The 14,359-nt window shown below is 40.6% G+C and overlaps 1 protein-coding gene across 1 annotated transcript in view; it reads left to right on the forward strand.

Moving 5' to 3' along the window:
- Positions 1-14,359, forward strand: part of ITIH5 (inter-alpha-trypsin inhibitor heavy chain 5) — a 72,844-nt gene that overhangs the window by 15,554 nt on the left and 42,931 nt on the right. Inside the window, exons 3-5 of the mRNA XM_046013804.1 lie at positions 5,439-5,602; positions 6,566-6,667; positions 9,577-9,827. Coding sequence (XP_045869760.1) covers positions 5,439-5,602; positions 6,566-6,667; positions 9,577-9,827 — 517 coding nt within the window. The remainder of the gene's footprint in view (positions 1-5,438; positions 5,603-6,565; positions 6,668-9,576; positions 9,828-14,359) is intronic.

Here is a 14,359-nt window from a genome sequence, read left to right on the forward strand (position 1 = left end):
GCTCAGGTCATGATCTACTGGTTGTGGGATCAAGCCCTGCGCTGGGCTCTGCAGTCAGTGCAGAGTCTGATTGAGATTCTCTCTCTCTCCCTCTTTCTCTGCCCTCCCTCCCCCTACTTGTGCCGCTCTCTCTAAAATAAATAAACCTTTAAAAAACTCATCCATGTTGTAGCATGTGTCAGAATTTCCTTCCTGTTTTTGAGCAAGATTCCATTATACATATAAGCCACATTTTGTTTATCCCTCCATCTGTTAATGGACACAGGTTGCTTCTACATTTTGGCTACTGTGAATAATGCTGCTCTGAACATAGGTGTATAGATTGAGGCCACTTTTAATCTAGTAGAACAGAGGACATTGATGAGCAGAATAGGATTGGAATAAGGAAAAAAGTTTAGTAAAAGCAGTGAAAATGGCTGCTCACTCTCAGCCCTCGTGTCTATGAGGTCGTTGGGATTGGCAGATGTGAGGAGCTGGGAGCTCCTCTGGTCTGATCTAGGGCCGCAACCGCCATTAATTAGTTCCAGCAGCTCATGGTCATGTGGGAATGGGCATCCAGAGTTGCTCCCACTATCCATTCCGAGACAAATGGGCATTATGGACTTTCATGTGAACTTTCATGTGAACTTTCCAACTTTTAAGTGTTGCCCCCAGATGAAAAATTTTAAAAGATTGTGCAAGTCAAATAAAAATGTCTGTGGTCTCTATAATTTGAGATTTCCTCCTAAAACACACCCATCAGTAAAGCTATGTAAATGATACCAGGGTTTTATCTGTTTAAATCGTGCAGGGACCAGCAAACTTTTACTTAAAGGGGTAGATAGTAAGTACATCAAGCTTTGCAAGGCTGTATAGCCTGTCACAATTACAAAACTACTCAACTGCTCTATTTTATAGCATGGAAGTCGCCACAGACAAAATGCAGATGAATGGTTGTAAATGAATTTATGTTCTAGTAAAACTTTACTTACAAAATCCTGTGGCCTGCCTACCATAGTTTGTCAACCCCCGGTGTAGCTGAATCAGAGGGCAGGGGCAAACAATCAGGAAAAATAATTATAAACTTTGATGGATGATAGGGGACTGGTTAATTAAAATATAGAGCATCTATAAAAAGAAAGTACTGTGCATCTATTAAAAGAAGAATGAGAGGGATTTGTTTGTACAGTGGCAGATTGCATTTTTCAAAGATAGTGGCACTTTGATATTCCACTCCTCCCATTGAGGTAGGGTCTGGACCCTCTGCCTTTGAAATCGAATGCACTTTTGCAATTCTCCTGCCCAGGAGAGTATGGTGGAAATGATGCTATGTGACTTTCAAGGTTAGGGCATAAAAGGGGATAGAGCTTCCGCCTCGATGTTGGGAAATGTGCACACATGAAGCCTCTAGCCTCTAGTCATCAGTCGGACAAATGTGTGAGGTAGTCCATGCTGTGAGTTAGCCTGACCTTGCCCATGTGGAAGAACCATGTAGAGGGGTCCTGAGACAAGCTGAGATAGAGAAATGTCAGCCAGCGTCGAGATGCTTCAGGAGCTCACTCTTCCAGCTCAGCCACCTTTTCTGACTGCACACCGCCCCCACCCACGCCAAGTCTTTCTAGAATTCCTGACCACAGAAACCACAAGAGGAAACGCCATGATTGCTATTGTTAGACCACTAAGTTTTAGAACGGTTATGCAGCATGAAGTAATTGGAACATGCACAGATACAAAAGGATGAGCACACTGTATCATTAGATGAAATTAGAGCAAATCAACACAGCACGTATTTATGGGAGGATAATACCAAAACCTGTTAGTTAAGTGTTGCCTCTGGGGAACAGAACTGTAGATCTAGGGCAGGAGGGAGACCTTTGTGTTTTCTTTTGTTTTTGTGTAATTTGAAGTTTTTACCATGTGCATATGTTACTTGATATTTTTTAAAAATTGGTTTACATTTTACATAAAGTGGTGGATGGTAATTAGAATTTTCTCAGTTCAGGGGATTTTTCTTTCTTTCTTTTCTTTTTTAGCATTGGCTCCTTTTTATCCAATGCATCTATAGAAATTAGAGTTGTGTGCCGTGGTATTGAAACCCTTCACAAATTCACATATTTAAGAATATAAGGATATTGGAGATAAAAGAATATATTGAAACATGGATAATTTAGGAAGAAAACCTGCTTGCAGGGAAACCTGAGTAAAAGTAAAACACTGCATCTCAATTTATGCTTTAATTTATCTCAAGGTTCCATTTTGGAAAGATGAGGAGACACAAATTTTAATTTAAAAAACCCCAGTGGGTTATTGTGCTCTTAAGGTCATTATCATTACCACCTTCCCCTGACTTATCTTCATTGTCTTTACTGGAATGTGGTGTGTATGTGTGTGTGTTAATATATATATATTAATATAATCTATATATATTAAAGGTTTATTTCTTTATATTAGAGAAAGCTTGAGCATGTGCCCAAGTAGGGGGTGGGGCAGAGGGAGTGAGAGAATCTTAAATAGGCTCCAAGCTCAATGCAGAGCCTGATGAGGGGCTCGATTCCACAAATTGAACTTAGATCATGACCCGAGCTGAAATTAAGAGCCAGACGTTTAACCAACTGAGCCACCCAGGAACCCTGAAATGTGGTAGATATGTTTTTAACGAGATCATTTAACAGAAGCCTTTGGTTAAACCACGTCTAGAATCTCTTTTTAATCTGAGTCACTTCTGGAGAGACAGATATTGTCCCAAGGAGACTAGATTTCTGTGGAGACTATTTACAATCAATTTCTAAATTCCAGAATAGTTTCCTAAAACCCCATTTCATTCCTTACTTGAGGCTTTGCCTTAGATTCTTGGATCTAAAGGTGGACATTATTTTTTTTAAAGATTTTTAAAATTTATTTGACAGAGATCACAAGTAGGCAGAGAGGCAGGCAGACAGAGAGCGGAGGAAGCAGGCTTCCTGCCAAGCAGGGAGCCCGATGTGGGGCTCGATCCCAGGACCCTGGGATCACGACCTGAGCTGAAGGCTGAAGCTTTAACCCACTGCGCCACCCAGGCGCCCAGGCAGACATAATTTTATTGATTTATTCAAGCCCTCTTAACTTAGAGATGAAGAAATACGAAGAGGGCTGCCTCCTTGTGTTACTTTAAAACAGTGGTTCTCAGACTTGAGCATCAGCATCCCTTGTTAAAATACAGATTTCTGGCCCCACCCCCTGCGTTTCTAATTCTGCAAGTCTGAGATGGGAGTTTGAAATTCTGCATTTTTAGGAGATTTCCAGGCGATGCTCATGTTGCCAGTCTTGGGACCACACTTGAGATCCACTGTTTGATGTAATTCCTTCTCAGACCAAATTGGAGAACTTCTTTTTCTCTTGCAGGTGAAGAAATCTTTCAAATATGTTTAGATTTTTTTTGTCCTACTTGATCACTGTTTTACAGAACCTTTGTGCTTATCTTTTTCCAACTTTCCAAGAAATATACACATTCTCTTAACATTTTTCTTGAGCCTGTTGTCATTTGTTTTTATCCTTTTGAGACCAAGACCAAAAGTTCAGCCACAAAGATGAATAATCCCTTGACCTCTGTGTCCAGCGCTCGCCCATTCTGGCCTTGCTCTGTGCAGTTTTCCATCTTGAGTCTGTTCACGTGTGTTCTCAGATGTGCTTTGTACTGAAGGGGGCTCAGCCCTACCTCTCTAACATGTTGTATAAAGTATCTGTCCAGCTTAGAGTGGTTTGCTGTAAAAGGTATGGTTTGTCTCCAACATTTAAATACGTTTAAATAGAATGACACACTGTGAAACTGTTAAAATGGGGTGTTAGATTCCCTCTGTGTGTCACAGAAGCAATATGCCTTGATACCAGCAGGTCATCATCTTATATTTATTTTGAAAACTAGCTTAGGGCTGGAAAGTTCAGAGACCAGATGCAAGTCAAGAGAAATGTTGATTAGGTAGGTCACTTCCCATAGGGAAAGTAGAATCCTATCAGAGTAACATGGCTCTGTTCAGCATTTATTGAGAGTCTGCTGTGTGCTGCAGACCATGCTGGGGTTTGAGGACCCAGAGATAGAAAGATGTATCCACTGAGGCAGCTAGCCTCATGGTGGTGAGTGTGGACTCTGGAGCAGGTGGGATCGAGTTCAGGTCTCTTCTCCATTACTGTTGATGGGCCAATATGTAAACTTGCAAGCTTGACTTCTTCTCATGTTTGAAATGGGAATAAAGAACACGTACCCTGAATGTGTGTCCAAGTCCATAAAGATATAATGCCTCGTCTTAATCTGCTTGGACTGCCGTAACAAAATACCGTAGACATAAACAGCAGAAATTTATTTTCTCACTTTTCTGGAAACTGCAAAGTCCAAGATCAGTATCTGGCAGGGTTCATTTTCTGGTGCAGAGTCTTCCTAGCTTGTAGAAGGCCACATTTTCACTTGTGTGGCATTTTCTTTGTGTCCTCATGGAGAACAAGAGCAAGCTCTTTCGTGTCTCCTCTTGTGGGACACTCACCCCATCAGGAAGGCCCTCGTGACCTCATCAAACCCTACTCAACCGCCAAAGGCCCATCCCCAAGTCCCATCACATGGGGGGGGTGGTTAGTGTTTTACCACATGGATTCATTGGTGGTGTTGGGCAGGAAGACAAGGGACACAAATGTTCAGTCTGTGCCTGTAACTTGTTCAGCCAGTTCTTGGAGTTAGAGAACCACTCTGGTTGCTTTACTCATTAATGCTTCCTTCCTTCTTCAGCATCTGCTTTCAGCTGCACCTGGATGGAATGCTGTTGTGAAGGCTAGAAATACACTGAAAAGTTTTAACCTGCTTTTAAATCTGCTCCATGTAGCGACAGCTCTTATCAGAGGCTTTGGGATAAATTTAATTAGCATACACTTTCCTTTTTCTGGCTTCTAATACCCCAAATACTGTCTTGAGCTCAGTATCGATTCCCACTTTCCAGTAATGTGATTGTGGTCTCCATGGGAAAGCTCTGGAATCTAGTTTCTCTAAGTGGGTATTGAATTTTGTTTGGAAATAGGTATGCCCTGATGTGTTCATCAATTTCATGATCCTGTAAATGTGATCTAAAATTTTATAACAGAAAAGCATTACATGCTTCACATACTTGACTTCTAAAATTCCAGTACTTCATTAAACTACTTCAACAGTGTGTATTCTCTGTTAAATAGGAAATCTTCACTGTGTCCTTTTGTTAAAGTTAGGTTAAAAGATGTGCTTCTCTCTCATGAGCTGGTTGTCCAACCATAGTTGTTTTATGAGTGGAGAGAGTGGTGAGGGGGAAAGCCAGGGCAAGACAAAGAAGAAAGGAATCATATGCCAAAGGCTGCCAAGTTGAAGGTGATTTCTCTGATGAAAACAGAGCTTCACACCTACCGCAGAATGATTGATTTGCACTTTCACATGTCACTGAAAATACCGCGTGTTTTAATTCCAACAGAAAACCAAACCCTTGATGACGGAATTCTCAGTGAAGTCTACCATTATTTCTCGTTATGCCTTCACTACTGTTTCCTGTAGAATGCTGAATAGAGCTTCTGAGGACCAGGAAATTGAATTTCAGTTGCAGATTCCAGCCGCAGCTTTCATTACCAACATCACTATGTAAGCGACACTCTGGTCAGAGACCCTGGAGTGGAGATGTCAGTGTGGGGTAGCCTGGGTAAACCTGAGAGGACATGAGCTCCACAGCCTTGGGGTGTGAGAATTCTCCCAGCAGATGGCATGGGACTCAGAAGGTTGACTTCATCCCTCCCTCTCTCCTTCCTTCTTTACTTACATTCTTCCCTTTCTCTCTCCCTTTCATCCCTCCTTCCTCCTTTCTTCCTTTCCACAGTCTCTTCTTTGGTTCTGTTTCTGTCTTCTTCCCATCTTCCATTCCTCTTCTTTTCCTCAGTCTTTCTCTTCTTCCCTCCAACAAATGAGTGCCCACTCTGAGCCAGGAGCTCTTCAAAGTGATCAGTATATTTCTATGAAAAAGACAGCATTGCTTGGCTACAGAAATTGCAGTGGGGAAAAATAATAAGTAAGTAAACACATCAATAGATGAGATAATTTCAGACTGTAGCAAGTGCTTAACGATGGCAAGTAGTACTGAGAGGAGCTTGTCTAGACAGGGAGAAATCAGGAAGGTGGCTCAGAAGGGGCAGCGTTTAGAGGTCTGAATGATGAGATAGCGTGATCTATATGATATACAAAATAAACTATTTCTCCTTTCCTTCTGAACTAGGAGGTAAAGACATGCAAAGTAGGGTGGTTGGGGGGTTTCATTTTGGGTCTGGGCAAGATTCAAGCTGGTGAATCTTCATGGAAATTTGAACAGATCTGATGTCCTCCTGGAGAATCCCAGAGGCACCATGGGTCAAGCCTGACTATTTGGACCTGTTGTAAAATTGCCCTAGAATGAAATGAATGACTCAAGGGTAGTGCCTTGGTCTGGAATGCATTCTTTCTGGGCATCCAGGAGTCACATAAAAATATTTTCTAGGATTGTCATGCTTATGAGATCCACGTTTGAATTTGTCTTGGAACTGCAAGTTGGTAACATAGCTGTCTCTTGTGTTTCAGGCTCATAGGAGACAAGGTGTATCAGGGAGAAATTACAGGGAGAGAAAAGAAAAATGGTGATAAGGTGAAAGAGAAAAGGAATAAAACATCAGAAGATAATGGGTAAGTGCCATTGAGTTAAGGAATTAAAATCCACCTGAGCAAAGGGCCTCATTTCTTACTCCTTTGCCAACTTTTTTTTTCTTTTCTTCCCTTCCTTCAAGGATTTATCTGCTTTTTATTATTACCATAGAGTCAATAATTAAATATATACAGTTAACAATATAGAAGGAAAGGTTTATAGTGAAAAGGAACATTTTATCACTCTGAATCCCCAGATCTCACTTCCTAGAAACATCCACTTCTAATATTTCTGTAATTTCTTTCTGTAGCGACTTCCCTAACTCTAAAGCTTATGGTAGTCTCATTTAAAAAAAAATTTCTTGATAAACATCAGACATTATCTGTTGATTTTCTGCCAGGAAGGAAGAGGATTTAGCATACATAGGACACTCCCACCTTCCCTCCACGTTCCACATTTTCACATTCTTTTCTCTTCTTTTGTCAGTGTAAGCCGTGTTATACCATCTTAGACTAGACCTATCTTAAATTCCCACTCCTTCACTGAAACCCTACATTTCCTTTCCCATTTCCCAGTACCCATCTTTTTCTATGTGATCATTTATTTTTGCACTGTCAGAATTACCAACATTTAAATCCTGATCCCTAATGGTATATATTTTCTTTGTTTTGTCTGTAACTTGAGTTTAAACATTGGAAACCAATGACTAGTATTTGAGTTTTAATGATTACATGAAAGTCATTAACTGCAGAGCCACTTGGTATACTAAGATTCTATTTCCCTCTCTATCAGCCCATTTGAAGTAAAGTGATCTGTTTCCCTTGAAGAAAAATGATCCTGTTTTCCAGATAAGTTGGTGTGAACATGTGAACCTGTTTTTGTTAGTTAATAAAAGGATGTAGTTTTGAGAAAGTTTGTTCTTTAAAATCATAGACTGTCAGAAACTTTGCTGTTGGAAATCCTATTAGCAAGAATGGAATATCTCATTCTTGCCTGGAAGATGTGAGTCATGGGTTTACTTTGATACAAAAAGCAACCAAGGTCCACAGCTTCAGATAAGGCATCGTTGGCCACAAAAGTCCACATTTATCTTAACTTTGTAGTTCCTAAGGACAGAACCTTGAATTTGCTTCTCAGTCCAGTGTGATACTAACCACTTTGCACACAGCCCTGCTTTGTTTCGAGCCTCCAAACATTGCTTCATTTAACCTTATCTGCACTCCACTTTTCTCCCAATCCTATATACCTTTGCTTGGCCAGATTCTCCATGTTGCCTTTGGTGTTTATTAGGTTTATTGAAACCTAGCTTTGTTGGACGGCAGGTGGATCCCAAGTGGTCTTTGTCAGATGAGTCTTATGAGGATTATCTTTCATTACAATTCATAAGTCGTTCATAATTATGCCACAGTTTAGTTCAGTTGGATCACAACATATGCATTTGTTTTTCCTGGACTTTTTAATTATCTTTCTTTTTTCTAATGAGATAAAACTTAATTTGTCACTATTAACATCTAGCAAGACACATAACTCTTTTGAAATGGTGACTAAATGAATTACTATGACAGTTCTATAAGCAGTGACATCCATATTATTGCCAACAGCAGTTGGAAGGTATCATTGATTGGAGTTGCATCCTGGTTTCGGAGCTGTCAGTTATGGAAGAATGGTGTCTCCAGGTCCATGAAATACTGTCATTACTTTGCAGCCTTGTCATCAATGTTTACCCTGGGATTTCTTTTCATTTTCTTCTGGGTTGCTTTTATTACTCCTTATATTCCATATCTTCCTCTTTCTTTTTTCACTTTCACTTTGCTGGAGTATATTCTGAAGTAACTTCCCAAGAATGGATGTATGAGAGGCAAACTTTCTGAGACCTTGATTAATATTTTGACAGCATATGGAGTTTAAGATTGAGAATAATTTTTCGTCTCAACTTTGAAGACATTGCCCCTAGTGTCATAACATTCAGGGTTGCTAATGGTACCTCTAATGTTGTCTAATACCACTCCTTTTCTGTGTGTCCTCTACCTGATGTTTTGAGAGTTTACAATAATGGGTTTAAGTGTCAGTCTTTCTTCAGTCATTCTTCCCAGCTCTCAGTGAAGCTTTTCCATCTTAATAGTTGTGTCTCTTTTTAGCTCTGGGAAAGAGGAATGTAGGAAGCCTGTCATCTTAATCACTCACTTATATATGGATGTGGAGGTCTCCTTCCTGTGTTTGGTGCCCTTCCCACTCACATCTCACGCTGAGCCTGAACTTTCCATCTCTCTGATGTTCTGTAGATGGTTTGTATCTTGATCCATAGTCTGAGCTGTAGAGTTCTTGCTCTACTCCCCATCTTCCAAAAATGTTTTGAAGTGTTGTACCCACTGATGGTTGCCCCTACCACTCATTCCCTGGGATTAATCCTTTACTATCCCTTTCCTTTTATGGTCAGTCTTCCATCTTGAATCATCGAACCTTCATTTGAATCACTGAAAATGTTTGGAATGGCTCATATTTTTATATGCTTTGTAATCCTTTACTCTTTATCCTTATCCCTAGCCACATCCACCAAACTTTACTGCCTATAAAAACTTACTATTTTAGCTATTTTAAAATAACATCAGATGTCAGGCTTATTTGGCCATTCCTGTAAAAAGAAGAATGCAATTCCTATCTTGACTCCAAAACTCTCTTTTCTAGCGGTTCACCTATTTCAGTATTCCCTTTCCCCCTTGGCTCCCTCAAGCCTGACTACAGGAGAGGTAGGAAAGAACAGTTGAATTCTGTACTCTTCAGTATTCCTTGAAACTTTGTAACCTTCCTTTAGTGCCAGCCTTTTCTTCTCTTCCCAACACTAGTTTTTCTTCTAAGGACTCTCTTGAGAGAGTGGCCAGGACCCTGAGGGGATTTGAGGGAACCTGGCTTTCTCTGACCATCCCTGTATTCCCTTTTATTTTCCTTACAGGGAGAAGGGGACTGATATGTTCAGAGCCTCTGTTGTGATTCCCAGCAAAGACAAAGCAGCCTTCCTCCTCAGTTACGAAGAGCTCTTGCAGCGGCGGCTGGGGAAGTACGAGCACGTCATCAGCGTGCGTCCGCAGCAGCTGGTGGGGAGGCTGATGGTGGAAGTGAACATTCTGGAGAGGTCCGGCATCCAGTCACTGGAGGTGCTGCCCTTACAGCACAGCAGGCAGAAGGGCAGCGGGAGAGGGGAAGGTGAGTGCGATTGCCGGATCTCCTGTGCTGACTCAGAGCGGGGCGTTGGCTTTAGAGGAATCTGTAAAACAGATGGCACCCCTTCAACAAAGCCTCTTAGAATTTGCGAGAATCTGAAAGATAGCAACACAACAAAGGCAATGCCTTTATAAGCTGGTTCCATCCGGAGATTTAAAGGTGTTCAAATCATCTGACAGAGTAATCTCTTTTCTGAGCATCTAATCCAGGTGGGCATCTAAAATATTGGGAGTGTTATACACGCAGCCCAGTTTGGTAACATTTGCACTAGCAAAAACTTTCTGTCATCCTAAATATCCAGGGAAACAAACATGGTTAGTAAAATATGTTTATGGAAACAATGCAACATGTGATGGGGGAAAAGAGACACACTTGGACACAGTCTGTAGTGTTAAGTTTGTTAAATGTGAAGTTGACAAATGTCTAGAAAGTTCTATAAAATAATCCTTTTATACAAGGGAGTGAGGGATTACAGGGTCATTTTTCTAAGAATCCATTTTTAAAGCACTAACATACACATTTCAATGATGTATGAGACTCGTTCTAAAACTAAATAGTGAAAACGATGTACTCTACATTTGATTGAGTGCAGGAACATTTTGGTTCATTACCAGGACTACCATTTAGGTTTTTCTCAAATTCTGATTTTTAAAATTGTACTCCATTTGTTGAAATGATAATGATAAATTCCATACAATGTAATCTTAATTACTATATTAACTTCAACTGATGATTTATATGAAATGTTCATGGGTGTTGGGCCTTATCCTACGTAAACCAGTCAGGCTTAATGTCAAATCCAATAACGAGACCGATGTGTCAGAAAGTTGCACCAGGATTGGAATCTCTCGATTACGGGTATCTGTGACATTGAGGTCTGGGAACAGTTGAGCAGTAAGTGAATAGGCAGAATCTGAACTCAGCCCCCATGGCCACAAGGAGAAAGAAGGCTGCTTGTCCAAGAATATTTACGAATGAGATTGAGAGGAGAGTAGGAACTTGACTTGAAGGCGGAGGGGGAGAATGTTGTTATTTAACATAATGTGAAAATAGTCAAGACCCAGGGCTAGTGTGAGGAAGAATGAACTGTGCAGAAGATGCACTTTACTCTTGCCTGCATGAAGTTCTCATCGTGACTATCCATGGGACAACGAGTTTTGTCTCAAAGTCTGGAGAGTGTCCTGGTTCTGTGGGGAACTCATGTCTTTTGTTATGTGTCCATTCCCAAGACTGAGTGTGATACTCTTAATTAGATTATATTGAAAATTTAAAAATATTGTTGAGGTATCTGACTTTGAGAAATGGTGTGAAATATAATACACCATTCTTATGTCCTAGAGGCCGCCATGTGTGTGGTTAATGGACTTTAGTTCAGCTGTTAACAAGAACCCTGACAAAAATTATCTAGGCCTTGGAAGACTCCGCTTGCCCTGTAAAGCAGGGACAGTAACTCTTTCACAAGGTTATTGGAAAGTGTGTGTGAATGTAAAGTGCCCAGCCCAGAGTAAGGACTTAATAACGAAGTATTATTATTATTATTACCATTATCACCTTATCTGTGCAAATCTTATCTCCCCTATTAGAGCATAATGGTTGGGAGGGCAGTTCTGTATCCGGTTACTTTGTTTCCTTACAGTATTTAACACAATGCCTTTCAAACAGTAGATAGCTAATTACATGCTTGCAAATTAGGAAAGAAAAAGAATTATACACCCAAACTAATAATGAAGGATGTTTTAAAATTCCATTTCTTCCTAATAATAATCTATAGGGAAATTCTCCTATGTTCAGCCATGTGAAAGAGGGATGTTTTTAGGAGGAAGAAGATTCTCTATTAGTTGCTGGGATCTCTGAGAGGGCAGGGTTGCTGTGGCCCATGTGTCTGGGACAGGGCCCGGGGCTCAGCCACGTGTGGAGGACTCAGCGGTGGGAGACTACTCAGGTGGTCCTGCTGTAGTAATGAAATGTGTGTGCTTTGCCTCATTTTCAGAACCACTGCAACTCTTCAGGGATGTGTATGAGTTGTGGTGTATGTGCATGTGTTATATTTGGAGGCCCTGTGAATTAGCGATTGTTAGCCAAAAAGTTGCTTACTGTTTATATCCTGGGCCTGTGAGAATCTCAGAGGAATTTTTCCAGACCATTGATCTCTTGGGAATCTGTTTATTTTTAAGAAAGTTGTTTTCCTAACTTTTGTACCAAAGCGGATATACTGCCTTCCAAAGCATGGAGATTTCACAAGTATGTATCCAAGCCAGGTGCAGTGGACCGGTTCTCTGTTGGCTGCTCCTTCCTGTCCTTCAGCACTCAGCTGTTAACTGTCCCTGCAAAATGGCAGTCCCAGCATGGAGAGACACAGGTTGTTGTGATTTCTGTCTGGACAGTATTGTGTGCTACCAAAAGAAATCCAGGGTAGAGATCAAACTAGAATTGGGCTTGCACCAGAACATGAGCTGTAATTGTGTGAATGTGGACCCATGCCAGTACATTCCTCTCCTAGATCTGGCTACCACTGAGCAATCAGACTTCTGGAATTTCTCAAAGCAAATCTCTGACCACTGGACCCGTTGTATCCTTAGGATGTACTTCTGGATTAGGATTACTGTGTGCTTGGTACTAGACTCAGTACTTGCTGTATTATATCTCATTCAGTCTTTATAACAACCCTCTGGTTTGTACTTTTTATCCCCATGTTATCTGTGAACAAGCTAAGGTTTACAGAGTTTAAGTACAAGAACAAGGACTCATATTTAATTATTGTTAGAAACAGAGTGTGAACATAAAGCTGTCTGACTCCAAATTCATGCCCTCACCCACTGAGCTGAGTACGTAGAAGACTGTAAAATCCTGAGGGTGTGAGGTCACATTCCACATCTCTCCCTAGTTGTGTAAGAATGAAAAGAAATGCTCAAAGCAATAGAATCTGCCTTTAACAGTTTAGTTATCCGGTATATCAGGATCGGGCCCAGAGCCATCGCCCTGTAAATTCATGAGCTCCTACTCAGTGTACAAGCTACTTCTGTGAGATGTAATTTGGAAGCCAAAGCTTTATACTTACTGGATTATCAAAACATTTAACCCATGTACATGGTTCAAAATCTAAAAAACTATAAATTGGTGTCTGGTGAAACACAAGACTTCCTCTCTCTTATGCCTGCCCACTCTCAGTTCCTCTCCTTCCTAAAATATTTTGGTGATTTGTGAGCTCAGGGACAGAGTCTCTAAAACCAAGACTTTCCTGGAATATCATGGGATGTGTGGGCTTCTGAAGGTATGTGCCAAGATAGCTATTCCATGCATGCGGCTGGTTCAAGGCTGGTTGTTTCACATTCTGTGTCAAAATCTTGAACTTCTTGTTGTTCCAGGACACCTAAATCACTGTGCTTTCTATGATTCCAAATTGGTATTGGCAGAAAATTTTTATTTATGATAAGAAACCTGACAGCTGAGAGTAAAATCAAATGAGATAAAGAAATAAGGTGCCTTGCCTGTTTTTTTTTTTCCCTTTTGCTTTACATCAATAACATTTAAACCTGGATATACCCTTTAGTCACCTGGAGTGGTTAAAAAAAAGGTACAGATGGCTGAGTCCCACCTCAAACACATGAATGGGAATTTCTCAAGGTAAGGCCCAGGAAGCTGTATTTTTGGGTGTGATACTCTTACAAATTTATACGAGAAACCAAAAAATGTATGAGTGCTTTTGACATGTTCATGTAGTTGTAAAGATAAAGAATAATGCTGCATATTTTTCTGCCACTAAATAGGTATGGTTCTGTGGCTTTCATAGTTTCCCCTTTATATTCTTCAGTTTTAAAAACTTTTATTGAGGTTTAGTTTACACAGGATAAAATTTGTTCGTTTTAAGTGTATAATTTGTTGATTTTTAGTCAATTTGCAGAGTTGTGCAGCCATCACCACAATCCAGTTTTAGAACATTTCTATCACCCCAAAAGATCCTTGTATCTCTGCAGTCCCTCCCTGTTCCCGCCCCAGCCCCAGGCAGCGACTAATCCATGTGCTGTGTCTCTTCAGATAGCTGTATTTTTTAAAGCACCCCAGGTGATTCTGATGCCCTACAAATGTTGGGAACCCTTACTTTGAACTTAACTAGGAGACTTTAGGGGCATTAATAACTATGTCAAGATCTGAACCTAAAGAATACTTTCGATCCTTGTTAAATGTGTATCGTTCTTCTTTTCCACCTACATGTTTTTACTGTTGGATATAGGCCAACACAGAATTACTCACACAGTTGGTGGAAAATAACCTCTTCCCGTATGCAGCTTCTTCTGTTCATCAACATAGATGGAATGTGAAATGGAAAAGTGCCAACAGGCCATCCCAGTGGTGTTGGTGCAGTCTTTCTAGTATAGTCTTGAGCTCCTTAAATAAGGTATCCCATCTTCTCTTGGAAAAGAAAAATACAATCATTCAGGGCATTTTGGGGGTCAGAAGAGCTTCTCTCTTTTCCTTGACTCCCCCCATGGCTTTCTGGACCTCTCCTGCTCTTC

This window comes from Meles meles, chromosome 7, assembly GCF_922984935.1.
Source record: "Meles meles chromosome 7, mMelMel3.1 paternal haplotype, whole genome shotgun sequence".
NCBI classification, from domain to species: domain Eukaryota; kingdom Metazoa; phylum Chordata; class Mammalia; order Carnivora; family Mustelidae; genus Meles; species Meles meles.